Source organism: Physeter macrocephalus, chromosome 2, assembly GCF_002837175.3.
Source record: "Physeter macrocephalus isolate SW-GA chromosome 2, ASM283717v5, whole genome shotgun sequence".
NCBI classification, from domain to species: Eukaryota; Metazoa; Chordata; class Mammalia; order Artiodactyla; family Physeteridae; genus Physeter; species Physeter macrocephalus.
In genome coordinates, this window is record NC_041215.1 from 39,740,253 (window position 1) to 39,766,624 (window position 26,372).

A 26,372-nucleotide genomic window follows, 5' to 3' on the forward strand; every position below is an offset into this window, starting at 1 on the left:
ACTTACTACCAGAGAAGGCTTCTTCCGTGCATCCATGACATCCACAAAAATAGTTTCGAGCTGAACGCGCCGCACGCGGTTTTGGCTTCCTGACTCTCCGAGTAGGGTGCCAAGGTTTCTCTCCTGGAGCGAAGTGCGCTAAGGGGCCTGGGCCGGGAGTGCAGAGGCCCAGCATCCCTGGCCCTACAGAAGGTGCCTTCTACCCCTGGCAACCCGGTCCTGCGCCCTCCCCTCCCAGCTCCAGAATTCATCCCAGGCCTCGTGGCCACCCTCCCCAGGCCCCCTGAGGCTCAGAGCAGTAGCCCAATAGCTGTCGATGGCAGTCTGCTGGCTCTCCAGACCCGGGTCCCCCTGTGCACCTGTCAGGGCCGCCCCCGCCAGGGCTCAGAGCCCTGCACATGGCTGCTCCTCACCGGCCCCCTCGCCCCAGGCTGGTTGCTGGGTATCTGGGTGCTACACCTGCCCCCTCTAACTCTGCTTTTGCACCAGGGCACAGGGGGCCGCCTGTCTTCCTCTCCCCACGACTCAACCGTGCTCATCCAACTGCCTGTCCAAAGGGGGCTTCCCACATGGGGAGGGCTTGGGACCACAGCTGCACCTTGTGTAAACAACCAGTCAGCAAACCAACCCAGACGTTCTGTCCAGCGGGCTGAAAGAGCAGCCAGACATCCCCTGTACCGCGTCAAACCCTGGCCCCCCGACCCCAGACAACAAACAAACAGGCAGTAAAAGTCCCAGCTTTAAACATTTCCTGGCCAAGGCGGGATAGTCAATTTTGACGCTGTTGAGAAAAAAAAAATACAGCCTCGTTTCCATTCAAATGCACCGAATTTATGGCCCAGGTTTTCATTAACTACTGTCACGGAAGAAGCAGACAGACCAAATAAATTATGAAAAAATTACTTTTTTAATGTACAAAAAGACTTATTTACAAGTTGAGTATGTCATCTCAATTCATCGCATGTAGAAAAAGCTAAAAATGTTTGGGACATATAAATCTGACCGGATGACTCGCCTACAGTATTTTCAGGGATGCTGTCTTCTGTGCAGACAACATACAGGCTGGGAACAGCTAGTGAAATCCTAGCGCAGGGAAAGACCGTGCACCACACAGAGCCCTGAGCCTGGGAGGTGTCCCAGGGCTGTCGTTTGAAGTTGGCCTTGTCTTTGGACCCTGACAAAGCATTTGCTGCTGTTCTGGGACGTAGAGGCCTAGGTGAGGTTTCGGCCCTGTCCTGGTTGAAGTCAGGGTCATAGTCGGTTCCAAGTTCATAGCGGTGCAGGTGGATTTGGCAAGGTGGCCCCGAATTCAACATGGGAAAGGTGTGCGGTGTTTGTACATGTGCGTGGCGGGGAGGATGCACCTATTTACCCTACTGCATGTTCGGGAACAATGTCTTCTGACGCCAGTTCCAACTTCCATTTCCAGGTGGGGCCTGGCCAACACTGAATAGGAGAATTCAGTGATGGTCCCTCAGAGTCCCAAGAATCAACCCCTTCACCCTCCCACCCCCACCGAAAACACCATGCATGTCATTGTTCTCTGTGAAATGAACAGGAGGGCGGCAGGAAGGGAATCCAGAAGACACCACGACTGCATGCTGTAGCTAGGCGGTTGGTCGCTGGGCTGCTGGCGAGCGGACAGCACGGCCTGGAGGAACTTGGGCGGAGGCTGCTGTCAAGCCCTGGGGTTTATCCATGGTCAAGTGGGTGCGTAGTGCATTGGAGAAAACAGGCTTGGGTAAACACGCGACTTCCTCATCCTACTGGGAGACCTGGTGCGCTCACTTTACCCAGGCCCCACGCTTCAGCTCACCTTGGCCATCCTTAACCCACAGCAGCTCCGGCAGCCCCGAGGTATTTAGAAATGTGTTTTCAGGAAGGGCTACATTCTACATGCATGAACACTGTAAACATGGTCTGGAGAGGCCAGGGTAGCTTCTGGGCTTGCCCTGAGTGTTACACTGTTTTCTTTCCTTTTTTTGGGCGATACTCCCATACTTTATTCATCCACACACACTCGGACGGTCGGCCAGCTGTAAACTTCGCTTTGCGGGGTACAGATGCCTGCTCTACCAAACCCGGCATCAGGATGTGCTTCCAAATCATCCAGGTAAAAATGTTTTTCCACTCCATGGCAAGGGACGTTCGAGGCCTCAAGAAGTAAACTTCATAGAAGAATTCCAGGGGCCATGAATTCCTTTACTTTGCAGGCACTGGAACAAGAAACCTATCTTCCTGGATTAGAATACCCAGCATGGCTTTCAGATTCAAACCCAAATGTGGTTCCTCTCGCCTCTTTCCACGTGCTTGGAAAGCCCTGGGCCAACGTAATCCCTCATTAGCCAGATGACAGAGGTGACAAAGCCAGAACAGAGTGGTCCTATAAACACCAAAGGCTGCGAAGCGCTGTGTAAACGAGTTTTGCATTCCTGCCTTGCCTTTTCCATTGAGACTTTTTTTTCAGAGTTCCGACAGATAATCTAAAAGAAGACCAGACAGGACGCACGTAAACCTGCCCTTAAAGCCTCTGTGGTCTGAACCAGCCACTGGCCAAACTCCCTCAGACCTCTTTAATACTTTTTGGGGAAAAAGATGAAACGGACGAAAGCCCCGCGCTCCGGGAAGCGCTGGTCCCTCAGGGTCCGCACAGCGCTGGGGGCTGGGGCCTTAGGTCATCATGTTGAGGAACTTGCTCTCCTCGGCCAGGCTGGTGAGCATGGAGCTCATGTCCCCGACAGCCATGTTGCTGAAGCCCGCGGGGACGGGAGGCAGGGTCAGGGAGTTGCGCGGGGTGGTGAGGCGGGAGGAGCTCTGGGAGAAGCCGTGGAGGAGACTGGGGCTCAGGGCCCCCGAGAGCAAGCTGGAGTGATCGCCGTCATCCATGATGGCATCAAAATCAATCTGGGGGGCCTCGAGCAGCTGGCAGTCCACAGTGCTGGACACCTGGTTGAGCCCTGGCGAGGGCAAGGCCTGGGGCTGCGGAGGCGGGGGCCGCATGGCCTGGCCCTGGCTCTCCAGGCCTCCGTTCTGCTCGTACATGTGGATCTGGCCGTAATAGTAAAGCGTGCTGCGGTCCTGGGCCCCGCCCGCATCCTGGGGTGGTGCCTGGGGAGTCAGGGCCAACACGCCGCCCATCGTCCCCTTGGGCACAGACTCTGCCATCTCCTGGTCGGCCGACAGGGCAGCCATGGCGTGGCCAGCGGCCCTGGCACAGGCCAGCTGCTGCCCTGCACGCACCCCACGGCGGCGGCCAGCAGGGCCGGGCTCTGCGGGTGGCCGGGGTTGCACTAGGCCGAAGCTCGATCCGGCCGCCCCCGTCGGGCCCTGCTGAGGCCCCACGAAGCCAGGCTGGTGGGAAGGCACAAGGCTGGAGCCTTGGCAGTAGCCCTCCTGGCTCACGGCTGCGGCCAGGTGATGACTCTGCTGTGGGTAGCTCGGGGCTAGGTGAGGTGGTGGCATCCTAGCCAGGCTGGAACTGGGGACGTCAAGTTCCCTGTGGCTGCTGCCCATCATGGCGGGGTCAGGGACAACTTCCATCTGCTGGGGGAGCCCCAGGGGGCCTGGCTTGGCCGCCATGTTGCTGCAGGACCGGGGGAAGTGGTGCGGGGCCCCAGCCAGGGGGCTCAGCTGGGGATGGGCTTGGCCGTAGCCGGGGTGGCTGCTCACAGCAGCCGCCATGCTGGAACACTGGCCACCTGGCCCTGGCTGCCGCAGCTGCTGCATGTAGTTTACCCTGGGCGCCGAGGGCGCCCCGCCGCAGGGCTGCAGGTGTGGCTGTGAGCCGTCCAGTACCCCGGGGCTCAGCTGCAGGCCCTGCTGACCGTAGCCTGGGTACTGGCTGAACGCTGGCTTCTGCGGCACCACCGCCAGGTGGCCCTGTGGGAAGGGCAGAGGCTTCTCCTGGCTGGCCAAGGCGTCCACGGTGCCCGAGCTCACCTCGTTCCACTGCACGGGCATGCTGTTTTTGTTCAGGCTGGAGGGGGCCCCATAACCCAGCGGGCAGCCTCCCAGCACAGGGGCAGAGGGGCCCACGTGGGAGTCTGCAGCCGCTATCGTGTGCCGGCCGTGCAGCCCGGGGCTGGGCAGTTTGGGGTTCTCGGAGAAGCAGGTGCTCTCTGGGGGGTACACCTTCGGGGCGCTCTCCTCCAGGGTGCCACCGGCACGCGCCTTGATGTACTGCACCACGTCGTCGGGCAGCACGAGGTCGTCCTCCGGCAGCCCGAGGCTGACCTCGGGGCCTGCGCCGTCTGCCCCCGCCGCCAAGGCCTCCATCACTGCGTTCTCGCTGATACTGGGCGGCCGGGGCGAGTAGGGGCCGCGGGCCAGGCCGCCGTCGGCGCTCACGTGGCTCTGCAGACGGAGGCCTCGGCCCTGGGTGCAGGGCGGCGGCAGAGCGGCCGGGGTCACGTCGTGGGCGCTGTGGAAGCGCTGCACCCGCGGGGGCGCCTGGGCGTTGGGTCGCCTCCCGGGATCGCTGGCCCTCCGCACCCCACTGCCCGGCGCCTCGTGGGGGAAGGAGGGCGCCGGCCCCGCCGGCCCGTAGTGTGGCCCGTCGCTGCCCCGCCGAGGCCCGATCGGGCGCAGGCAGGAGGCGGGCAGCGCGCGCTCGGGCGCATCCAGGAGCGCCAGCCGGGTCCGCAGGCTAGCGCACTCCAGTCCGGGCAGTGGGGTGGGGGGCGGCCCGCCCGTGGCCGCCGCGTACTTGGCCCGCAGGCTGTACTGCTGGGCGGGCGTGAGCTGGAGCAGCCCTGGGCCGCCACCACCACTGCCGCCATACTGGCTGGCCTCGCTGGAGCGCCGCGACGCGTCGGTGGAGATGGGGTCATAGGAGTCGGCGGAGCTGGCGGGGTGCGCGCGGCCGGCGCCCAGGGGCGAGGCCTCGCTGGAGCGGCGGCTGGAGAAGTAGGGGGAGATGCCCGAGGAGCGGCGGCTCACGGTGTAGGCCGAGCTGACCGTGCTGGTGGAGCTGTCGCGGCGCTCCTGCAGGCGGCTCAGCACAGTCACCTCGCCAGCGGACAGCTCGGACGGCCGCGGGTTGGGCTGCAGCCCCGCCGGCCCGCCGCCGCCTCTGAAGTTTTCCAGCACGGAGCCTGCGGGAGGGGAGAGGGGTCAGCGCCGGGGACTGGGGACGAGGGGCGGTGCTCCGCCTGCTTGGGTCGTACTGAGCCTGCCGGGCCTAGAGCCCTGGAACGGGGCCTGGCACCCAGCAGGCACCCAGCCAGTGATTTCTCAACAAGAGGAAGAAAGGAAGGGACAGTTAGCAAACGGTGGCACTCATTGCCAGGGCGGCTAGTGGAAGTTAGCAGGCTGATCCCAATCTAGCCCTGCCCGGCTGGCCCTGTGTTCTCATTCGGTCCCATCCTCAGTTTCTCCAGCTGTGGAGGGGATGTGCCTCTCTGCAGCACTGGGTTATCCCCAAGAGCCCAGGAGGGCCCTGGCCACAGCCTCCCTGTATCCCCACCATCTACGGATGGGTGTTGCCAGGTGGGCTCCCCTGGCACTGAGTTTACCCAGCAGGCTGCTTAGAGGGAGTGTCCTGACCCCACAGACACGGCGGGGTGGCGCGGAGAGGCAGCAGAGTGGTTAAGGAGAAGACAGCTGCCACGCAGGCCCACCGCCAGCCGCGGCTCATCTCACAGGCAGCTCTGGGCCTTGAGCAGCCTGTACACCCCTGCAGAGATCTATCCCTGGATGTGGGCCATGCCGGGAAGGATGACCTTGGGTGAGGCAGCTGTCAGCACCCCAGGCAATCTCTGGAGGAGGCGGGGAATTGAAGGCCATCTGCCGGCAGTTCCCTCGACAGCTGGGGCAACGAATCCCCCCTTCAAGGAGGAGCAGGGTGGTGCCTCTCAGGGTCTCCTCTTAATAACTCAGTGCCACGGTGCACACTGGGCCCTGGAGGGCAGTCTGGAGGCTCAGTACCCCGAGGTGTCTGCCGCCTGGCGTGCAGCCTGGCACAGTGGCGCTCAAGAAATGCCTGGTGAAGATGTCTTCCACCTCAAAACCTGGTCAATGCTTCCTGAAGCTGAGCACGGGGCTGCCCCCTCCGTGACGCCCTCCCTGCGCCTCCCCAGCTGCCCTGCTTTCTCTCGAGCTACCCTGAGCTCTGTCCCTGGCGCTGCGTGCTCAGCCGGCATCTCGCCACTTGGCCTTCTAACCACAGGGACTGGGAATGTATCCCTGTCCTGCCGAGGGCCTTTGCCGTGGAGTGCGTGGCAGGTGCCCGACAGACAAGCGGATGGCTCATGAGGAAGAGCGAGAGCTGAGCTGGGCCTGCCTGCTTTGGGGCTTATGGGGACGCAGCACGGTGTAGCCCGAAGAGCGTGGGCTTTGGAGCCACTCAGGCCTGGGCTGAGTCTCAGCTCTGCCACCGATCTGAGCAAAGCGCTTTCACCTCTCTGAGCCTCAACTCCCTGACCTGTGCCACGGGCTTGTAAGATCCGTTTTCTCCAGGGCACATTGTGCCCGGTGGGTATGAACCTCCCACCCCCCCTGCACGCCCGGGGCCTCCACTCACCACTTGCCGGCAGCGGGGGCAGCTTGGAGTTCCGGGTGTGTGGAGCCGGCCCGGCCCATGAGCAGGAATCCTTGAGCGACTTGAGCTTCTCCCTCTTGAGCTGCTCGAACCGGTGCACGGCGGTCACGTGTTTGCGCAGCTGCAGGCCACCGGCAGAGGGGACGGCCAGGGCAGGGGCGTCGGCCCCCGGCAGCGGGTCCTCCAGGGCCGTCAGGTCTGCCAGGCTCCCGGGCCCTGTCCCCGGCATCTCCACGCCGCTGTCATTGTTGGGGGCACTGCCCAGGGGAGAGGGCTCGCTGCTGCAGGAAGACTGGGCGCCGGGGCTGGACTGACACAGCTGTGGGGAGTGTGGTGAGAAGGCACAGACTCAGAGGGTGCGAGTGCCCACCGGCCCCGCCACCCACGCCGCACCCCTTGCACACCCGGCGGCAGGAAGCTGCCGTATGGAGGAGCTTTCAAAGCTTCGCTGCTCTGAACCTCGGCTTCCCCAACTGTAAGCGGGACCCGATCGGACTCGTGGAGAGAGTCGGTGGATGGATGGAGACCACCCGGCGAGTACAAGGCAGCGGGTAATCGCCAGGCACCCACCACCCCCCGCCCTAGCCCCCTGCTATGCTCCTAAGCTTTCCCAGGCAGCGTCTGGGCCGGAGCTCTCTGCCTGTAGAGCTTTCAGTACGTGGACCCTTTGAAGCTGAGCCCCACAGAGGCTGCCGCAGCCGCGTGAAATTGACAGGGAAGAGGAGACTCAAGTACTGCGAGAACCACGATGGGGGGGGCGGGCCGCTCGATGAAGCAAGAAGCAGTGAAGGCCCGCTGCTACCTGCCGTCTGCCCAGCAGGCCGGAGGTGGGTTGCTAGAAGGGGAAGGGTTGACCGCGGAGGGTACAGCTGCTGGACACAGCCCTCGCCCTTGACCTGAGTGACCACCCCAAACCAGCCCTCCCTCTGCAACAGGGTGAATCGAGCCGACAGCTCGTGGCACAGGTGTACAGGGTGGAACCCCACAGAACCTGGGCGCCCTCCACCGTGACCTGGGATCTGAGCCCAAATGAGGCTCACCTGGGATACAGCATCCTTGGTTCATTTCTAACCTGAAGGCTCCCAAATTCCAGACCTTTCCAGGGGAGCTGCACACAGCACGGCCCACATCCCTCACCTCGGCACTCAAGGCCTTCTGTAGGTCGGGCCCGCCCTGCTCCGCAGTCCAGATTCACACCTCCACCCTGCCCTGAACCCACCGCTTCCTCCTGTGCCTGCAAGCTTGACCCCTGCTGCCGGCCTCGAGCTGTTCCCACGGCCCCACCTGCGGTGCCTGCGGTCTACGTACCCGAACCTGCCTTCCCGGCCGTAAGGAGCCTGGACAAGCGCCCCAGCCCCCCTCACTCGCGCCAGCGCGCCCAGGGCCCGCCCCGCTGCTCCGCTCACCTCAGTACCGTCTATCCTTAGGGGAGGTACAGTCAGGAGAAAGAGGTGGAGACAAAGAACAGGTGGTTAGAACAAAAGGGGTGCAGGCCAGAGGGGCAAGGACGCAGAGACAGGACAGAGGGGCGGGGGCAGCTGCGGCGGCGGCAGGTACTGGTTGGAAAGGCAGACACCGGGTACCGCCCCACCCCCTGCAAACTGACCGCGTCGGGGGAGACATCCCCGTCACCCACGGCCTGCCCAGCAGGATGGGACCCGGCACGAGACAGGCTCTGTGGGGGCCCGAGGTGGCGACGGGGGCCAGCTAGCTGGAGAGAGGAGGGACGTCCTTGCACTCCTGGTGCCGCTGGGCACGGCCTCCGGGGGGCGGGGCGTGGACCGGGCCTCTGCCGCGCAGCCCTGCTTACCCCGGAGCGCTCGGTCTTGATGGCTTTGACGTGCAGGCAGTCCTCCACGGCCTGGCTGGTGCTGCCGGCCTCGGCGCTCTCCTCGGAGCCCCGGCCAGGCTCGGCGCCGGCCTCGCTGTCGCCGTTCTCCCTGAGCAGGTGGGTGCGGAGGTGCGCGTCGTTGCGCTGCTTCTTGGTGACGTGAGCATCTGGGCCGTGGACCGTTTTCACGTGCTTCCGGAGGGAGCTGGGGTCCGTGTACCTCTTGGTGCAGCCTGGGATCTTGCAGATGTAGGGTTTCTGGAAGACAAGAGGCGTTATGGATGGGACAGGAACGCAGACTCCGCGTGGGAGCACCGCCCGTCCTCCGGAAGCCACGTCCTTCAGCAGAGCTGGCGGGGCACTAGATGGAGCCACGTCAGCCCCGCCCCGCCGGAGCCCCGCCCCGCCGGAGCCCCGCCCCGCCGGCTTCGCCTGCCACCTTTTCCTGCAGGTAAGCCTGTGGTTAAGGGGGCCCCACCACGGACCGGGGACATGGGTCAGAGTCTGTGGAGGGAGGGGACACACAGTGCCTGGTGCGATCAGCATAGCGATTGGGGCACTGGGCTTTTTGGCATCAGTAGCGAGTGTGTTACCTTGTTATACGTCTGTGACACAGCACGAACACCTGCTCTCTCTCATGAGGAAAGACAGGTTGAGCGAGGCAGAGACACTGGCCCCAAGTCACCCAGGAGTGGATGAAAACCCAGGGCTTCTGAACCTCGGTCCTGAGCTCACACACACACACACACAAGCGACATCCACATACAGACATACTCTGTCTACATGCATACACGCACACAGGTACACACATGTATGCACATACAAGCACATCCACGTAAACACACACACGTATGTAAACACCCACACGTGCACATATACTTACAAATACATATCCGCACACCCACACACATAATATACATCCACATCCACACACGTGCACATACATACTTGCAAACACACATACCCACACACACCCCTATCCAAGGCTAGCTCTTGTCTTTAGACACTCTGAGGGGTTCAGATACCTTTGGGAAGTCCTTGAACTTCCTGCCAGCATTGGAGCAAGTCCCTTTGGGGTCCAAAATGTATCAAAACGTTTAGAAACATCCTTTCCTGAGTCTACCCGAGTGACAGTAGTTGAGTGGCTGGGGCGGGGACCGGAAGGCGGGTACAGAGCCACCACGAGCTCCCACCCGACTTTCCTCTCTGGGCTCCCTCAGCCCTGCCTGGGGCTCTGGCTACCTGGAGAGGCAGAGGCTGCTCTGCGCCCCACGCGGGGAGGGACCGACAGCTCCGCAGGCCTGGGCGGCACGAGTGGCTGGCGCGTGTCATCCGCGCTGCCAGCCTGTGGCGGGGACAGGGCTGCCGCTGCGTGCTGAGCCCCCACGCCAGGGGGCGGGGGAAGTGGCACCTGGCACCTGGCCACCGAATGGCCTACGGGTGTCTAGAAGCCGTGGGATGAGGGTGATGCGTTCACGCACGTGTCCGCGGGGCCCCGGGCGCGCACCCGCCCGCTGCCCGCCGCCTCCCTGGGGCCGGGTACCTCGCTGGAATGGGTGCGGTTCTGGTGCTTGGCGCGGTCCGAGGCATTCGAGAAGGCTTTGTTGCAGCCTTCGTGCTCACACACGTACGGCTTCTCCCCCGTGTGGGAGCGCAGGTGCGTCTTCAGGTTCTCCAGGCGGGAGTACGCCTTCGAGCAGCCCTCAAACTGGGAAGAGGCGGGTTCAGTCAGTGAGGGCGCCCCAGACCCACCGCAGGGGCCGGCCCGCCGCCCCCTCCCCCTCCCCGAGGTTCGCTCTGCCCCGCATGTGCAGCCAGGCGCACGGATCTCAGCGACAGCATCTACCTTCCTTCCTGATTATAGAAATGACACGTCGCGAAAACGTGGAAGGGACAGGAAAGTGACACCGTCCACGGCCCAGGGACAGCCGACACCCAGGCAAGTCTCATTCTGGGGACTCTGCAGTTCATCCCTGCACTCTTTTTTTTTTTTTTTTTTTTGCTGTACGCGGGCCTCTCACTGCTGTGGCCTCTCCCGTTGCGGAGCACAGGCTCCGGACGCATAGGCTCAGTGGCCATGGCTCACGGGCCCAGCCGCTCCGCGGCATGTGGGATCTTCCCGGACCGAGGCACGAACCCGCGTCCCCCGCATCGGCAGGCGGACTCGCAGCTACTGCGCCACCAGGGAAGCCCCTCCCCGCATGTTTTTAAAACCCAAATCGGGACGTCTCGAGCGTTCATTTACTTATTCTGCTCGTTAAAATCAACAGCACATTGTAAAGACGCTTCCCATATGATTCCAAACTGTAAATGTTCTCTTCAACTGTTTCCCAACACCACTTCCTGATTAGAACTGTTCTGTGCATTGAATGCGCTGAGAATAAAATCCAGAGTCCTCCGCGTCCCTGAGGGAGCTGGCCATCCTCACCCTCGGTCCCTTCGGCTCCCTGACCCCACTAAGCTCTTCCCGGCGGGTGGCCTTTGCGCACACTGTCCCCTCTGGCTGGAACCTCTTCCCCACCCCCACCCACCCCGGCACTGGCTTGGCCCACTCCCTCTCAATCTTTGAGGTCATCTCCTCCGAGAGCAGCTCTCTGATTTTCTTAATTATAATACCACCCTTTTCCCTTTATACTCCCTAACACAGTTTATAATTATCTTAATCATTTTGTTATCTGGCCTTCCCACTAGGATACAAGCTCCCGGAGAGCAGGTACTTTCTAGGTCTTGTTCATTTCTGTGTTCCTAGGACTTAGCGCCTGACGAAGAGAAACCTGTGCGGTGCTCAATAAACATTTTAGGAAAGGAAGAAAAGAGGGAGAGCCAGAGACAGGGGCAGGAGGGGAGGGAGGGAGGGTCACTGCAGGAGGTACCTATTCCAAACACACTGCAACTGCATCCAGTGTAGCTGTGAAAACTGCCCCCAGAATAACACGTAAACCCCAGCAGGAACTGTCTCATTCTTCACATCCTCCCCTTTATTCCTGACCAGTTTGACTGGGCACACTCGGCTCCAGTGCCTTCTATTTGTTTCTGTAGTTCACAGCTCATATCAGAGGGCTATGGTTTGCTACCACTCGGGGTGTTAAGAAAATAACTTACTGCAAAGGATCCAGAAGAGCCAAAACAATCTTGCAAAAGGAGGACAAATTTGGAAGACTGACACTTGCCAATTTCAAAACTTACGACAAAACTATGGTAATCAAGCTACTGTATAGCACAGGGAACTATATCCAATCTCCTGGGATAAACCATCATAGAAGAGAACATAAAAAAGAATGTATATATGCGTATAACTGAATCACTTTGCTGTACAGCAGAAATTAACACAACATTGTCAATCAACTGTACGTCAATTTAAAAAAAAGACTGTGTGGGTACTGGCATAAGGACAGATGTATCGATCAACAGAAGAGAACTGAGAGTTAAGAAATAAACTCATACATTTAGGGTCAACTGGGTTTCAACAAGGGTGTCGAGACCATTCGATGGGGAAAATATAGTCTCTTCAACAAATGGGGTTACGACAACTGTGTAACCACATGCGAAAGGACGAAGCTGGACCCTTACCTCACACCCTCTACAAAAATTAACTCAAAATGGATTAAGGACCTAAATGGAAGAACTACCCTACTACATGTATACACGTATATATTTATATGTTTATATAAATAAAACTATATTTATTAACTATAAAACTCACAGAAGAAAATATAGGGATAAATCTTTGTGACCTTGGATTAGGCAGTGGTTTCTTAGATATGTCACCAAAAGCACAAGCAAAGAGAACATTGGACTTTGAGAAAATTTAAAACTTTTATGCTTCAAAGGAAACCATGAAGAAAATCAAAAGAAAACCTACAGAACGTGAGAAACTATCTGCAAATCATGTATCCAATCACGCTCTAGTAAAATTACTACAATTCAACAACAAAAAGACAAATAACTCAATTTAAAAATGGGCAAAATATTGGAGTAGACATTTCTCCAAAGAAGATATACAAATGTCCAATAAGCACACGAAAAGATGCTAAAAATCATCTGTCATTAGGAGAATGCGAATCAAAACCACAATGAGATGCAAATTCACACACACTAGGATGACTAGGTAACTGAAAAGCAGGTAACTACAAGTTTTGGTGTGGATGTGGAGAAATCAGAACCCTCACCCATGGCTGGTGGGAATGTAAAATACTGTCATCTTTTTGGAAAAGAATCTGGCAGGTCCTCAAAAAGTTAAACATAGAGTTACTCTATGACCCAGCAATGACCCACTCTATGACTCTGTGACCCACCCTTAAGTATATACATAAGAAACTGAAAACATAACCACACAAAAACTTGAACGTGAATGTTCATAGCAGTGTTAATAGCCAGAAAGTGAAAACAATGCAAATAGCCACCAACTGATAATGGATAAAAAACTGTGATCTGTCCACAGTGGAATATTATTTAGCCACAAAAAGAAATGAAATACTCATACATGATACTACACGGATGAACCTTGAAAACATGCTAAGTGAAGGAAAAGACACAGAGGCTGCACATTGTATGATTCCATTTTTATGAACTGCCCAGAATAAGCATGTTGATAGAGACAGAAAGCAAATTAGTGGTGGTCGGGGGATGCAGGGGAGGGGGGCATGGGGGGTGACTGCTGGTGGGTATGGGGTTTCTTTTGGGGAGGTGTTGAAAATGTCCTGAAATTAGCTAGTGGTGAAGGCTGCACAAGTTTGTGAATTCACTCAAAATCACTGAATTGTACATTTTTTTTAAAAGGGTGAACTTTATGGTATATGAATTCTATCTCAATTTAAAAATACCAAAACCTTGCCAACAAAGGTAGTGTATTTCATTGAATCCTGAACACCACCGATTTTAAGATAGACTGATTTCAGCGTCATTAAAATGAGAACGAAGTGTATGTCTCAGAATCTATGAAATACGGTAATTCACAAAGAGCAGTTCCCAGAGGCCTCTGTCACAGCCACAGGAGTGCATCACAGGGCCACCGCTCTTTGAAAGGGGGAGCAATTCCTGTGTGTTAAAAAAGGGTCTCACCTATATTAACGCATATATGTGGAACCTAGAAAAATGGTACAGATGAACCGGTTTGCAGGGCAGAAATAGAGACAGATGTAGACAACAAACGTATGGACACCAAGGGGGGAAAGTGGTGGGGGAGGGGTGGTGCTGTGATGAACTGGGAGATTTGGATGGACATATATACACTAATATGTATAAAATGGATAACTAATAAGAACCTGCTGTATACAAAAATAAAAAAAAATTAAAAAAAAGGTCTCACCAAACATGGGCTGGCCAAAAAGTTCGTTCGGGTTTTCCCGAACCTTTTGTTCAACCCAATAGTGTCACAAATCCTGTTGACTCCATAAGGGAGACTGTCTAAAAGGTCTTATCACTGCATTCCCGTTTTTTAAAAAAACTCAACCAAAGTGACTTTTAACCTGTCATCGCTCAATCTGTGACTCTCCAGTGAAACTCTTTTCTGTGCAGAGGACAGGCTGCAGGGAGCCACCAAGCTGGCCCCCTGCCCAGGGTCACCGAGCCGGGTGAGGGCACAGCTGTGCCGTGGGGCTCCTGGTAACGCAGACACAACCACAGAGACACCAGCACGCCCCCTCCCCCCGCCCCCCCGCCGCCGCAGGTCCCGAGATGCACACGCTGCCCCAGAGGGAGAGAGAGCGAAGATCTGGGGCAGCAGACAGACCCAGGACTGGGCGGGGCAGACAGGACACCCTGTCGGCAAGGCCTGTCCCAACGCCGTTCCACCAGGTTTGCCCACCCCAGCCCCACAAGCTGGCCGAGGGGCCGGCCGCGGCCGCTCACCGTGCACTTGTGGGGCTTCTCGCCCGTGTGTCTGCGCATGTGCACCACCAGCATGTACTGCGCCTTGAAGGGTTTCTGTTCCCGCGTGCAGGCCTGCCAGCGACACACGAACTCCTTCTTCTCCCCGTGGATGTGCTCGTTGTTGATATGCTGCCGGGAAGAAGCCCACGGGGAAGGGTGAGCCCGTCCACCCGCCCCTCCAGACCCCCCCTGGTCTATGCAGACCAGCCGCCGCACGGGCCAGCATCCAGGTGCCGGCCACGCCTCCTCGTGCGTTATCTGGGCTGCATCTTCCAATGAGTCATCAAAGTGACCCTCCACAGTGGTCAAAGACACCCCGCTCATTCCAGTCTGGGCTCTGGGCTCTGGTCTGTGGAGAACTGATGGTTACGATGATGCTTCCAGGCTGCAAACAGCAGGCACTCATTAGCTGCGGTGGGGCAGACATGCACACAGTGGGGGCATGAGCGGCCTCTCCCAAGCTTGTCCCTATGGCTCCAGACATTTTTAAATAATATTTTTGTTTTTCTTTTAGGCCACGAGGCTTGTGGGATCTTAGTTTCCCGACCAGGGGTCGAAGCCAGGCCCTTGGCAGTGAAAGCGCCGAGTCCTCACCACTGGACCGCCAGGGAATTCCCTAACATTTTTATCGTAACAGAAACATAAATGCATCCTCGTCTCTCTTTTTGACAGTGACCCATGAGATGACAGCTTTGTCCCCTTTTCACAAAAGCCCAGGTTGTTAAAGTAGCCTGCCCAGGATGGAGCTAGAGTCTGACCCTGACGGTGTGCCCTGGGCACTGTGTGATGCTGCCCGGGGGACGAAACGGCCCAGGAGAGCAAGGCGGGACAGCCCAAGACATCCAGCTGATCCTGCAGTGGTGGTGGGGGCCCTCGGTGCTCAGGGTCGGGGGGCGTCTCGGGCGCAGCCGGGAAGCGCATGGCCAGAAAGCCTTCCCTGGACGAGTGGGCCTCAGACCCACCCCAGCCAGCACTGCCCTGCGTCAGGAGCATGGGGAGAGTTTTTCTCTTTTTCTCAGCCCCTGCACCCACACCTTCTGGCCTCTGCCCTGGGCCCATCACCTGTGTGTCCCCCAGGGGCAGTTTCTCCCTGTGATGGGGAGCAACAGGCCACGGAGGTTTTCTGTCACAGGTAGCAAAGCAAGCCACCCTGAGTAGGACATTTGGTTTTGTTACTTGCTTTTGTGATTTAACTGAAGGCTGCAGTCCTCACTGGAGCAGGGCTCTTACTACTTCTGAGCTTTGGGATGTGTTGATACGTGGGTGGGGCCTCAGGACCTTTATGTCCTTAATCTTTCAGGTTGTCTGTTTAACTGGGGAGTGGGAATGGTGGCATCTTTGCCACCACGTCTGGACCCACACTGTCCCATTTGGTGGCCATTCTCCGCATGTGGCTGTTGCACCCCTGAAAGGTGGTTGGTCCCGACCAGGATGGGCTGTAAGTATAAACCACACACCTGTTTCAAAGACTGAGAATGCAAAAAGGATGTAAACTATCTCAATAATTTTGTGATATACTGACTGCATGCAGAAAGGATAATATTAGATATATTGGGTTAAACGAAATATTGATACATGAATCCAATTAATTTTACCTGTTTCCTTTCACTCTCCTTAAACGTGCCCCTAGCTAATGTAAGACCACATGTGGGGCTGGCACTGGGGCTGGTGGTGTCTTTCTACTGGACGGCGCTTCTGTAGACCTTTGCAACCTACAAGGCTGTGCTGGAGCTGAGCATCTGGGGTCCAGTAACATCTTCTCCCCGCAAGACAGAAAACCGCTGGGCCCTCGTGCCCTGGGTGACAGGCTGGACCGTCATGCATCCAAATGCCGACATCAGAGCAAGCAAAATCTACGGCGCTTTGAACTTCCAGGGAAATCTTAGTATATTGGCCTCATTTTCCATTTTGAAAGCCTTTCAAATGATAAAAATGCTTCCTGACAATACCTTTCATTTTTTTCTTATTGGTTTGCTTAGCAACAAATTGTAATAATTGACTGGGGGCTCCAGTTCGCGTGCGTGCCCAGGCCATCCATCTTCCCAGGGAGCAGAGAGAGAGAGACGGAGCTGAGCAGACCGGCCTGCTCCCCCCACCCCAACACAGGAACCTGCTCCTTTCAAGGCCAGGTGCAGGTGGTCACCCACAGCCCCAGGACCCAGGCAGGAGCCTGCAGCTGGAGCCCATCTTCCCACGTCTGGACCCCCTGCCTTTGCTTGAGGAATCCCCACCCCGCTCTTCAGGGCTGACCCACTCCTTGCTGAGCATCTTTTACACCCTCCCCCCCGCCCCTGCCTGCAACCTCTCCCGGCTCCAGATCTTCTCTTTTCCCCCTTTCATCTATCTGATTTGTCCCACAGCTCACAGCTCCAGTGGCCCCTACTCCACCTCAATACTTGTTTAACCCAAAGAGGTGTTATTATCTTGCAGGCGCTGGCTGGCTGAACTAATCTTATTTCCCTCTTTGCATTGGCTGCCAGGAAGCTCCAAAAAAAAAAAAAAAAAGATGTGTACGTGAACTCTAGCTCAGAGCACTTGGTTGAAAAATTATGTTTGAGTCCCAGGGGGATTAGATAAGACCCTGCTTTACAGGTTTGATGTCAGCGGCAATGGGTTTGCTGAGAAATTCCAGTCCCCTGGGTGAGAATTTGGGGAGAAAAACCCCAACACCAAAGAAACCTACAGTCTTTGAGAGCAAGCCCATGAGAAAAGGAAGCAGGGGGAGTGGGTGGTGTATTAAATGTTGATTTCACAGAGCTAGGGAGGAGGAGGCTCCTGTGGGATGGCTCCTGGGTGTGAACAGCGTGTGTGTGTGTGTGTGTGTGTGTGTGTGTGTGTGAAATTCCAGTCCCCTGGGTGAGAATTTGGGGAGAAAAACCCCAACACCAAAGAAACCTACAGTCTTTGAGAGCAAGCCCATGAGAAAAGGAAGCAGGGGGAGTGGGTGGTGTATTAAATGTTGATTTCACAGAGCTAGGGAGGAGGAGGCTCCTGTGGGATGGCTCCTGGGTGTGAACAGCGTGTGTGTGTGTGTGTGTGTGTGTGTGTGTGTGTGTGTGTGTGTGTGTGTGTGTGTGAACAGAAGCCATCTGGAGGATCCATGCTCAACTCTGGACAATGCTTGTCTCTGGAGGTGAGAAAGGAGAGGGTGGGGGGATTTTTACTCTACATTTTGTATACTTCCATAGTGCTCAATTTGATTATAAAGAGAACATGCTTATATAATACTTACATAATTTTTTAAATATTTAAAAAATGTCAGGTAGCTAACTCAAATTTACAATTAAATTGGTTAAAATGTAAGAGAGTTGCCGAGTGGGGATCGACCCAGCAATTTAGCTTCCAGCTTGGTGTAGGTTCATCTTTACAGACACTCACTCACCAAGGAGTGCGCGTTGGGGTTGGGGGAGGTTTATTCTTGACTTTAAGTTCTTTTCTGGATGGAGAAGAGGGAACCACTCGGGGCCGGCCTGGGGAACAGGGAGGAGAAGCCAGGAGGGAATGCCCGTGTATGGAGGGTTGCTCTCTGCTAAGTGCTTATGCTGGTATCATGGTCAACCTTCACCCCTCTGTAGAGTGGGCTTCACCTCTATTTACAGGAGAAAAAACCCGAGGCTCATAGAGTTTCAGTCACTTGTTCAGAACCACTTGGCTAGCTGTGGTGGAGCCAGGTCGGAAGCCAGGCACCTCCTACCTTGAGCTTCCTGTTCCTGCTGTTTGCACTGCATGAGTGAGCCCACAGTGGCTGCGTTGTAGGAAGTTTACAGGCAGATCCTGAAGGGCACCCCCAGCTCCCGCGGCCTTCTCTGATCTCCTGATCCGTCAGCACCCAGGCATCATACAGCAGCCCCCTCCCTGTATGGGTGTAAACACCCAGCTGCACCCATGCACACTTGGTATCTGTGCATGGTCTCCAAGAGGAAAAGACCAACTCCTCCCTCCATGGGAGAAACTTCTTTCAGGTTTCAGGGTCAGGTTTGTTGTTACCTTGTGGATGCTGGCTGGCTGAACTAATCTTATTTCCCTCTTTGCATTGGCTGCCAGGAAGCTCCAGAAAAAAACAGAAATAAAAAAAGACCAAGCTCAGAGCACTTGGTTTTTAATACTACCTTTACTTTGGGCTTCATTCTATTGTTCCTTTCCTTCTAATTTTCCATTATTTTTGTTAATCTCTTGTACTACATACGTATTTGTAAGTCCCCTTTTAGAAACAAGCACGCCCAGGTGACTAATCACGCCTTGCACGTGCACAGGAGGTGGCCCAGGTACCTCCGGGAGCCCTCCTCTCCGGCAGGGGCGTGGGCTGGCCCGGCGGGCAGGCCGCGGGTGCTCGGGGGCTTACATGCACCAGCTGCTCCTGGGTTTCGTGCTCCTTGGTGCAGTCCTCCCAGTGGCAGCTGGTCTCGTAGACGACCACCTCAGCCTCTCGCTTACAGTCATCGTGGTCCAGGTCCTCCTTGAGGTCAGCCAGCTGCTCCTGGGGGGAGGGGGGGCAGAGCACACACACATGGGCCACATCCAGCCACTTGGCCCCGAGGAAAGGTCACTATCAGCCCCGTGAAGGCTGTGCTGAGGACACACGGGCTGGCCTAGGTGGGGCCACGCCTGTGCTCACACGCCCATCACACGCATGAACGCACAAGCATACACACGTGCTGGCTGGTCATCAGCACGGAGTCCCATCAATCCTGGGTCAACGGCCATGGCGAGGAGAACAGGAGACAGGAGGGCAGTGACATTTGCTTATCTGGTGGGGTTTCCCTGGGGAGAGCTGGGGCAGGCCCCACAGGCTCAGGGGGGCGGCGGGCATCTGTACTTAGAGTGTGTGCGGGGTCGGCTCCTGTCTGGAGGCGAGAGGAAACGTCACACGCACTGGCCTGGCCTTACCCTCACACTGTCCCCTCCTCCCAAGGGCACACATGGCACTCACATACTCTCCCAGCATCGGGCTTCCCTGTGACAGCCCTAAAATGCGGGTGTTTGTCTTCTGGTATGACAGCCGGGCACCCTGACGTTCCAGCAGAGGCCGACCGGCTCCCTCCAGGACACAGTGAGTTCGCGGCTGCCCAGATCTGGGCTCATGTCTCCCGGCCACGATGGGGCCCACGTATGCCCATTTCAAGGTAAAGGAAAGGCCCCTGCGATGGGCCTTCTATTGATCACAGGCACCCGAAATTCCTTTCAAAGAGGACAAAGCCTTTTCTTCCCAAACCAGCAACAGACTTGAGGGTCAACCCCACAAGGCCCCCCATCCCAGCTGACGCCAACAGAGCTGGCCGGAGGCAGCTTCCAAGCCGGGCACACGGGACAGGCAGAGTGGTACCAGGAATGGGGACATGGGGAGAGGCACAGGCTGGGAAGAAGGCCCGGCGAGGCCCTCCAGAGCAGGCTGAGGCCTCCCCAGTATCCCCTGGCCTGTGGGGCAGGCTCAGAGCAAAGCCAGGCAAAGGGGCAGACGTTAGGGGGACCTGCTTTACTTCTAAACTATTTCTAAAATGGCAGGAACGTCTGTCTTTCAGAAGAGCCTCTGGGGAAAGCATTTATAGCTCAGGCTAAGGGGGGACAGACACCCTCTCCGCAGAGACAGGCACCCCAGTTCCCAAAGGCTACAGGGACTCAATGAAGCGGAGGCTGCAGCCTCCATCTCAGCATCCCTCCTGAAGTTGAGTCCATTTCTCGGAGCAGAAACTGGTCTCGTGACCCCCCGCGGCCGGTGCGGACGCGCACCTCAGACTGGCTTTCCACTGGGGCTGCAGAGGGCTCTCCAGGGGGTGGGTTCTGAGTGTCGTCTCCCAGAGCACCTTACAATTAATGCATGTGTTCCGGAAAAGGAAAACGACGTGTTGTCCAGTAAGTCCCCGGGCAGCACTGGGTCCACGTTAAAAGGAGGGGCAGGAATGCCTCTTTCCCGAACCTCTAGCCGTGGGAGGGCTGGGGTCTCCTAATGTCTCTGCACTTCCAGAGAAACTGGAAATAGATGTATTACTCCTCAAGCTGCCTGCCCTGCTTATTTCAGAGAAACCGGGAGGAAGCTGCCACATGGACGTGATCGGAGGAGAGTGCAGGGGCAGGGGGTGGGCCTGGGCCTCCAGATTGAGCCAGGCAGCATCCCAGCCCAGGAACCTGAGGGCTGAAGCTGAGACGGGATTCGTTCTGCTGCATTTGCTGCCAAGAGGAAGCAAGCTCGTCCACCTTGCAAATGAGTCACGGAGCAAAGGAGTCAGGTCACTGAGTGACACGGTGACAACCTCCTCGTGATGAACGGCTGTCCTTCCACGACACGAGGTAGGAGTGGAGCTGGGCAGGAGGGTGGGCTCTGTGCAGCCCCCCGGGTTGAGGGGGTGGGGCGGGGGGCTCCCCGGTGCTGAGCGCCTCCCCGCAGCCCTGGCCCCACGGCTCCAGTGAGTTTATCTCCCGTGGATATTCACCGTCCTCACCAATTTCAATGGCCCCTGATGATGGCCAGCCGTGTGGAAACCATGCATCACGCAGAGATGCTCTGGTGTCAGTGAGGGGAGAAGAATTTGTCACTAACCTCTCTGTTTGCCTGACAATAACAGAACCCAATATTTCATAAAAATTAAGTGCCTGGAGCATACCCTATGGTTTACAGGTTTGATAAAGGATGGTCCAGCAGATGTAGGGGAGACGGGGACCAGAGGCCCTGAGGACCCGTGGTGTCATAGCTGCAGAGTCTGTAGTAACGGGTGGGGACCGGGCCACCACGAGAGGCCTGCCCCCGAGGTCGGCATGCATGCCGCCCCCTCCCCTGGAGCTGGGGCTGTGTGCCTGTCGGCTTGGTGTTGGAATAAGTGACAGGATCTCCGAAGAAAGACACCTGCACTAGGGTCTCAGCCCCACGACAGGCTCATTCCGGACTGCGGGATGCTCTGTTCCCCGTCTTCCCGCCAGGAACTGTCCCCCCTCCCCTCCCAGGCACTGTACACTCACCCCCTCAAATGTGCGCTGAGTCCTTAGAAAATATTATCTCTCAGCCACTGCGCACCAGGCCCTAGGCAAACCCGGTGACGCGGAGCCAAACCAGGCACTGTTCCCAAAGTGCCACCTCTCCAAAGCTTACCGTGCAGTGCAGGAGACAAAGTGACCTAGAAGCTGGGTGGGGGTGTGGGGGGGTGTCTGGGCAGATGTGAGTCCTACTATTCGGGGAATAGGGTGGGGTTCAGATTTCTAGGGAGAGGGCGCAGACGCAGGGGGGCTGAGCCATTCAGGGGCTGTGAGCAACTCAGTTGGGCTGGGGCTTGTGCTGGGGGGACAGACAGCTGCAGCCCTCCCTCCCCCCTCCCTCCCTTCCTCCCCCTCCCTCCCCCATCCCCCTCAGGCAGGCGGGGAGCTGGGGACACAGTTCTGGTCCTCCCTGAGCTTCCTGGCGTGCCTGCCCTGCCCCCTCTGGCCCACTCACTCACTCACTCACTCACTCATTCATGCAGGCTGCCATCCATCACCCACTCTCAACAGGGTCATGGCCCCAAGGCAGCTGCCCTAGGAGACGAGGCCCGGCCCCAGTTCGAGCACGGCCAGGACGGCCGGCAGGTTACCTGCGTCAGGGTCAGAGGGGAGGCCGGCCGCAGGCCCTCGGCCTCCGTCTTGACCTTGCTGCGCTTGTGGATGACGAGGGGGTTGACGGTACTGCTCACGGCCGACTCGCTGCTCTGCTTGCTCTGGGAGAGGGGAGCACAGGGGGGCACCCCAAAGTTCTGCTTGGGCTTTACCCCGGACCCTCCGCACTAGGCCATCCGGGCCAACACTTGTGTTTGCAGTTTCAGAAACGGAGTCCCCGCACAGCTTGGTCCTCTGGCCTGGGGCACAGCCCGGGGAAACCAGGGCCGGGCCCGCCAGCACCCTCCTCCCTACCACACAGCACCCCCCACCACCACGGAGATGGAGCAGAGACCCCCTCTTTGAGAAATGCTGGGGACCTCGCTCCCGACTCAGCGGCCTCAACTTCTCAGCCCTCCCAGGCAGGGGCGGCTCTGGGTCTGAGGACAACAGGGCCGGCCAGTCCAGGGAGCAGGACAGAAGAGTTTGGCTCCTCAGGACAAGCGGGTTAGAGTTGCAGTGTCAGGGGATGTGACAAAAGCCGACAGCCACCGTCTGGGGGAGGTGCTAGGTGGCCGCCTGGAGCCCTGGGGAGAACTTTCTAGAAGAGGGCCGTTCCTAGACCACACGGCCTCTGGTCTTTCCTCCCCAGCACGTGGTCCCTGCCAGCTGGGTGGCCTGGGCAGCTGCTTCACCTCAAGGACGGTCATCGTGGGCATTAACCAGGATGCAGGTGGACCCAGGCTCAGTGACCCGATGCCGGTGGCAGCCCCACTCTGCAGGTGTGTGAGCTCAGGCTGAGAGGGCTGTCAGGTATGTCAGGGTTCAAAACCCGATCTGGTGCTGAGGCCTGTGCCCTTCCTACTATCTGACACCGTCTCTAGGACACCAACGGCATTTCCCCATCTGCAAAACAGGACTTTGTTCATTCATCAAATGCTCATGACACCGAGCAGGCCACGCCCGGTGTGAGCCGGCTGGGCATGTCAAAAGCCCACTGGGAAGGTCAAATAAGATGGGCTCGGGTAAACTCATGCTCTCAAACTAAGCTGTACAATATTAATCACCTGTTTCAGCCATCCACGTTACATGCTGTGTGGGAGGTCCCTGTATGATGCCCGACTCTGAACGCCAGGGTTTCTCCATTTAGTCGTATGCTTATTGGACAGGCAGCCAAAGAACTGTCCTGGCTGGGGGCTGGGCCATGGTGAGGGAGGGCGCTGTGTGAGGACCCAGCCCCGGTCTCCTGACTGGGTATCCAGCCCGAGGCCCGTCTGATCACGTGGCCTCTGCCCAGAGGTACGGTGCCAGCCAGACCCGTGCCCAGTCCTTCCACAGGTTCCTGGCTTGAGACGGCCACGACTGGCCTTCGCTCGGGCAGATGAGTACCTGGTGGCCCCCCGCCCCTGCCCCCACCTACCTGGTTGGCATCACTCAGACAGTTGCTGCTGCTACTGAGCTGCGTGGACGTGGCACTGATGGAGGTGAAGGCCATGGGCTGCTGGGCCAGAAAGGTGGGCGAGGGCTGGATCAGGGGTGGCGTGTGTCCGAAGGCCGAGCCCAGGCCCCGCTGCTGGCTCAGGATCTGCTGGTAGGCCACGGGGTTGATGGGGTGGGGGAAGGTGAAGGCTGGGCTGCAGAGAAGGGCAGACAAGGTGATGGAGAGGGCTGGGGTGGGGTGGGGGCAGGGCTCTGTGAGGCTCACGCTTCCTGGGCAGACAGGACCCTGCCCGCGGATCGGGACGGGCACGCTGCTGACTGCCCCGTCCCCGTGGCTTTACCCCACTCAAGCACCCGTGGCTCCCCACTGCCGCCATCTTAGGCCTCCACCCAGGCCCTGTCCCAGGACGCAGCCTTTGTCCCTGGTCTTCGCTGCTCTGTCGCCTGAGATGCGCCCCTGCATCACTGATGCTCCCCGACCATTTGAACCCCGTTCTAACGCCCCCTCGTCCAGGAAGTGTGTCCCGAGCCCTCCGGTTCCCACTATCTTCTGTCTTCTGAGCTCTACCATGCCACCTGCATGCGGGCCACTCTTTCCAGAACAGGACACTGAGGGAGAAATGGTGCCCTCCGCGGCTAAGTCCCAGAAGATGCCGTGGCTTCCTCCTTGCTCTCTGGGGTCACTCCCTCGGGGGGGGGGGAGGGGGAGCCAGCCACCATGTTGTGAGGACACTCAAGCAGCGTGCAGAGGGGCTCCCGTGAAGAGGAAGTAAAGCTTGTGCCAACAGGCCCAAGGGCAAGCCATCCTGGAAGCAGACCTCCAGGCCCAGTCAAGTCTCCAGGTGACCACGGCCCTGGCCGACATCTGGACCGCAGCCTCGCGAGACACCTGAAGCTACGCCAGTCTCACGCTCCTGACTCAGAAACGGTGCGAGAGGCTAAATGCTTACTGTTTGAAACTGAGGGGTTTTTTTTTGTTTGTTTTTTTTTTTTTGCCACACAGCAAAAGATAACTGATATAATTGTTATCATCCCTTATCTCCGGGTCCTTGGGCTGAGCTCTCTTGGCGTTCCTAAGCTCCTCTAACCCTGGCCTCTTTCAGGAGGGCCAGGGTAAGGACATGGTCTCAGCCAGGCTGGCTGGGGTCTGGGTCCTCTGAACAGTCAAGGGCTGCACAGAGGGGACAGGGCGGGCGGTGATGGTGAGGTCCGCGTGTGCTGTGACCACAGAGGGAGACGTCTGCCAGCCCAGAGACGTGCAGGCCAAGCCAGTGTCACACCTCCAGCGGTCTCAGTGCTGGTCAGCGACACTGCTGAAATACTAGGAATGGAATCTTTCACGACAGGCCCGGTAAGGGTTACAAAAAAATCATCTGGTGGGTGAAAAACAGGACCATGAAGATGTACCCAAATGTTGGCATGTTTCAATGTCATCACTACTGGTTTTGAATTCCTAGAACGGTCGCAAGCAGATTGACTTACAAGTCCTATAAACAACAAGGTCCTACTGTAGAGCACAGGGAACTCTATTCCATATCCTGTGATAAACCACGTGGAAAAGAATATGAAAAAGAATGTATGTATGTGTATGACTGAGTCACTTTGCTGTACAGCAGAAACTAACACAACACTGTAAATCAACTATATTTCAATAAAAAAACCAAAAAACAAGTCCTGTGTTTCTCCCTGGGGGCCAGTGGGGACCCTCTCCACTGGGCCCCAGCCCAGCTCCCATTCCCGGCCCCAGCTCGCGGGCTGGGCTCACCTGAGAGTGCCGGCCGACAGGTGCCCGTAGGAGCCGCTGGCAGCCGAGCTGCTTCTCGAGTTGTTGATGTAGGCCACCAGCGAGTTGGGCGAGGTCCGGATCATGCGCTGCAGGTCAAGGCTGGCGTCCGAGAGCGGGGAGATGGACAGCGCCCGCTTGCGGCTCAGGCGGGGCGTCACCCGGGGGCTGGAGAAACGCGACACTGCAGGACAGCCAAGCCAAGGCGTGTCAGCATGACCGCACTTGTGGGGGTGATGTGATGGGCGAAGGGGACTGGGGGTGGGGACAGTCTGATGGGCACTGCGGATCTGCCCCTGTCCAGCTGGCGGCTCTGGGGCACGGGCCTCTCTCGGCCTCAGTTTGCTCATCTGTACGATGGGCCTGGTCCACACCTGGTGCGCTGAGGATCTGTGTTAGTGCCTGTCCTGTTAGGCGTGCAGAGGCCGAGACCGGGTCCAGCAACGCCTGAGGCACAACAGCCAAGTCACAAACCATAGGTGAACTGCTCGGTGGCCTCTCACAAAGGGAACCCACCAGTGAAGCCAGCAGCGGGCCAAGAGGCACGGCCCGGCCAGCGGCCAGCAGCCCCTCTGCCCCTTCCGGACCCTCCCCGGGGCAGCCCCCATCTGGCCTCTCACCCTCAGCTTAGCGTTGCCTGTTTTGCATATTTGTCTATTACGTAAATGGAATTATCAATGCTTTTTCTCAAACGGCTTCTTTCGTCTGACATCATCGGTGAGGTTTCTCCACGCAGCTGTGCGTGGCAGGAACCGGCGCCTTTTTTATTGCTGTAGAGCATCCCAGCGGGTGACTTTTCCACAGGAAGGAGAGGGAAAGGAGTCACGTGCTCCAGGGTCATGGATCACGTCGCGACCAGGATCGCCCCAAAATGCCCCGACTGGATGTTCGCCAAGCAGAGGCCCTAGACTCCTGGCCAGTCTGGGGTGGGGAGGATGCAGGATGCCATGGCAAAAGGCAGCCTGGCAGCATGCAGACGGCTCTCCAACACCGAGGCCCTTCCCCTCTGGAGTCGCCTGGGCCTCGGGGACCTGTTGCCTTAAACATGCGTGCATGCACGCGCGTGGTGCCCCACCCGACTGCCCATGGGTACACTCTCCCCCTCCCCATACATACACACGTAGCTGCAGGGAGGGAGGAGGGCCTGCACCCAGACCGGGCTCCCTGCGCCTCAGGACCAGGGGCCCCAGACCGCTCCTCCTGACAGCGCCTCCTCTCCCAACCAGGGTTCCGGTCTCCCCTCTGGGCACACAGCAGCCCAGAAATGGTCTGACAACATCGCTGGACAAGAATCCACATGCCGAGGTTCCCACCCTGGCCAGACCCTCCTTGGGCCCGTTTCCTCTTTGCAA

The 26,372-nt window shown here is 57.8% G+C and overlaps 1 protein-coding gene across 2 annotated transcripts in view; it reads right to left on the reverse strand.

The window, feature by feature from the left end:
- Positions 1 to 991: 991 nt before the first annotated feature.
- The window catches only part of GLI2 (GLI family zinc finger 2), a 250,812-nt gene continuing 225,431 nt past the window's right edge, over positions 992 to 26,372 (reverse strand). For both annotated transcript variants that reach the window (XM_024117097.2, XM_024117100.3), the window contains 9 exons: positions 25,003 to 25,204; positions 23,218 to 23,431; positions 21,797 to 21,919; positions 18,583 to 18,717; positions 14,220 to 14,369; positions 9,913 to 10,077; positions 8,349 to 8,627; positions 6,521 to 6,857; positions 992 to 5,093 (listed from right to left, as the gene is read on the reverse strand). In XM_024117097.2, coding sequence (XP_023972865.1) covers positions 2,671 to 5,093; positions 6,521 to 6,857; positions 8,349 to 8,627; positions 9,913 to 10,077; positions 14,220 to 14,369; positions 18,583 to 18,717; positions 21,797 to 21,919; positions 23,218 to 23,431; positions 25,003 to 25,204 — 4,028 coding nt within the window. In that variant the 3' untranslated portion in view covers positions 992 to 2,670. The remainder of the gene's footprint in view (positions 5,094 to 6,520; positions 6,858 to 8,348; positions 8,628 to 9,912; positions 10,078 to 14,219; positions 14,370 to 18,582; positions 18,718 to 21,796; positions 21,920 to 23,217; positions 23,432 to 25,002; positions 25,205 to 26,372) is intronic.